The sequence below is a fragment of the Camelina sativa genome, chromosome 4, assembly GCF_000633955.1.
Source record: "Camelina sativa cultivar DH55 chromosome 4, Cs, whole genome shotgun sequence".
NCBI classification, from domain to species: Eukaryota; Viridiplantae; Streptophyta; class Magnoliopsida; order Brassicales; family Brassicaceae; genus Camelina; species Camelina sativa.
In genome coordinates, this window is record NC_025688.1 from 25,759,232 (window position 1) to 25,762,601 (window position 3,370).

Consider the following 3,370-nt stretch of genomic DNA (forward strand, 5'->3'; position numbering starts at 1 on the left):
AAAAATCAACCCAAATGACTCCAGAACTCTCCGAGAAACGTCTTTGCCGCGTCAAGACTCGGGTAATACGTCGGCTCCATAAATATCTGACTCAGCGAGTCACACAATTCCTGACTCGCCGTCGCGTTCGTCTCCGCGCTTCCCATCATCTCCGCCACTAGCTGTCTATACGAAAAGAAGAAACTCTTCGCCGCAGCTTCCACCGCCTGCATCCCCTGAAGAAGATGAATCTTATCGCACTCACTCTTCCTCGAGTAAAGCTTCATCGCCGCCTCTTGCAATCTCGGTCCTCCGGTGGGATCAACCTCAACCGCCAACACCGCAGGAACCTTGTGTCTCAAATCCTTAGACATCTTCATCACCTCCACTAATCCTCTAGATCTGAAACAAAACGCATCGTTTTTGCCCGTCGATTTGATCTGTAACTGTTTCTTCAATTTCAAAAAATCCTCCGGATCCATCAGCATATGAAGATCTTCGATCTCCGTAAGAAGCTTCCAGATCTTTTCCAGCAAGTACACGTCGTCGGAAGCTTTTTCGAATCTCTCGTCTTCGATGCTTGAGACGATCCGATCCAAGAGGTTACGAGATGCGTAGATCCACGATTCGAGGATCTGGTGAATGATGTAGAGCGTTTGATTCTCTTGGTTATCGATGTGATCTGCGTATGGATTGTCTTTGAGGCTGTAAAGCTCGTTAGGTCGGCAAATCGAATCGTACCGGAGATTAGGTTTTCCGGCGATGTTCTGTTCGCCGAGTCCGAGCGTGTACTTACACCGACGCATCTCGTTATCGATTGTGGATAAGATCTTTTTCCCTAAAGCTTCCGATCTCCTCCACGTAGCTAGCTGCGGTAACAAACTTAACGAGCTTCGTACATCGCTGACCGGAACCGCCGACGATTCGTCTTCTTCATCCTCTTCGGAGATGGCTGCCAGAATCTGGATCTGATTCGTGACGAGAGAATCTAACCGTCGGTTCCATTCGCGGTGGTTGATGTACGGTCTGGTATCGGAAGAAACGGCGAAAATTAATCTGAAACTGATCTCCAAAGCTTGAAGAGCCGGTTTGAGGATCGGTTCGGAAGTCCAGTGAGGGAAATCACGAGAGGACCAGAGGTTACGTAGCTCGGGGAGACGAAGGTAAAGCTCGTAAGCAGAGCAAAGAGATGGAGCGGAGCAAGAGATGGGAGAGGAGGAAACAGTTGGGAGTACTTTGAAGAAGGGTGAAGGGATAGTGACGTGGAGCTTTGATGAAAGCTTTGGTGAGTTTGGTATATCTGATGATACCATCTTCCTCTTCCAATCCATATCTACCATTTTTTTTTTTTCTTTTTGAATCTCTTTAGTGTGTTAAAGTTTTGAATTTTGGTATTTTGTTTTGGATGAAGGAGTTAAGGAGACGAGGTGAGTGTATATATAGAGGAGGAATGTGGATTAGAGAGAAAAGGCGTGTGAGAGGAATTATACCGACGTGACTAAATTTGAAAGTCAACGTTAGAGACGCGGTCTCATATATTTTGAGAAACCAAAGCAGTCGTGGGACTGTGGATTAAGTTGAGGATAATCTTTTTCTTTTTTTTGGCTTTATATGCATTAGGATAAAAGTTTTTTAATCTCTAATAATTATTTTTGAGGGGTACTGTTTTCCATTAAAGGTAAAATGCCTAATTAGTCGAATGTTTTGTTTGTTTAGTAATCTGATCTTTACAGAAATATAGAATATTATCTCGTTTTGGTAAGAGATTATCTTTTCAAGGGAAAAAAAAAAAACAGCTTATGTAAGTTAAGAATATCAAAAAAGAAAATATTTGATATTTACGATATACAATTTTTGGGATTGATTAATAAGAATATGAAAGTCAATCATGCGTTATGGGTTGTCTTTTCATTTATGAGTAGATCCCACTATAACTCATCATAATTCTAGTTTTTTTTGTTTGTTCATAAATTTCCCTAAAATTTCATTCTTCGTAAAACAGTATTTTGTTGTTCATTCAAAAACTTAAGTAAGAAAATAAATTTGTAGTTAAAAAAATCTACAGCTACAAGTATAACTAACTAATCATGCACATGGTGTTTTTGATATTATATTAACAATCGTGAAACATTAACAGATTGACAATGTACCACATAAAAGAAAGCAAATATGTAAAAGAAAAAAACAATACACGTATATTTGTTTTCTAAGCTAAAAAAAACAGTATATCTATTTATAAAACAAACAAAAAACTATATGAAACTCTTCAGTAGCGTAAATGACGGGCAAATGAAGAAACTCAAGAAAGCATAAAGCTGGATGGCACTAGATTTTTCTAATAACATCAAGAAAAACGTTGTTTTTTTTTTTTTCATTTTTAAAATTGATTAGCAACTTGAACATCAAAACAGGTAAAGGAAAACAAATTCTTTTTCCACTTTCTCTAATTATAAATTAACGAACACATGTTTCCCTACAAAAGTTTTTATAACTCCATTTATTAGCTCAAAAGATTAAGATTATTATACTTGCAAGTTAAGATAGTTTCTAAAGCAAATATACATTTACTACCAATTGCTCAAAACTAAAGTTGGATAGTAGAAAAATATGAATTTGTCTTACCATATGAAAAATATGATAGTCCGCCATTTTTTTGTGAGACATATTTGTATATGCTTGTTAAACTAGTGTACCTTGTAAATTAGTATATCTTGTTTCTATTTAATCTCGTGTTATTAATATTTCAAACCCGGAGAATTATATAATCACAAGTCTGCAAACCGATAAAAATAAAAACTTATATAAAAAGAAGACTATTTTATTTTATTGTGGTAAGCATTTAGACGGTGCCGAGGTCTGAACTGGAAAAAAAAAAAAAAAAAGGAATGGCACATGGAGAGGAGAAGTAGGAGGAATATAGATAGATAGATATGTCGAAGCTTATCCAAAAATGTGTGAGATGAAGGTTGGAGTTTGGTCTCAGGCTCTCAGCACTAGGAAGCTGTCGTTCGTTTCCTTTGACTTTGGTTTTTCTTTACTTCGAGTTCTATATATTATTTTATTATCTCACCCATTTATTTCTTATATGATATATATAGATAAATTTTTGATTGAATAAGACTGCCAATGTATGAGATTTATGTTTTAGGTGCATGCACTATATTTTTGATATGGATGTTTCTGTTATTTTATCGGTAAACTTAAGGATACAAACGGTTGGAGTAAAGACGGACCATTTCTTCGGTTATAAATTAGACAAGTGGATTATATATAGCGAATAAGTATGGTCTGATAACAAATTAGTGGTCCATAACCTCTCCGTTTCTTGTTTTTTTTTTTTTTTTTTTTTTTTTTTTTTTTTTTTTTTTTTTTTTTTTTTTTTTTTTTTTTT

The 3,370-nt window shown here is 36.1% G+C and overlaps 1 protein-coding gene across 1 annotated transcript; it reads right to left on the reverse strand.

Moving 5' to 3' along the window:
- On the reverse strand, positions 6 to 1,400 carry LOC104782462 (nematode resistance protein-like HSPRO2). Its single transcript, XM_010507399.2, has one exon. It carries the CDS (start codon positions 1,317 to 1,319, stop codon positions 6 to 8), a length of 1,314 nt encoding a protein of 437 aa, XP_010505701.1. The 5' UTR covers positions 1,320 to 1,400.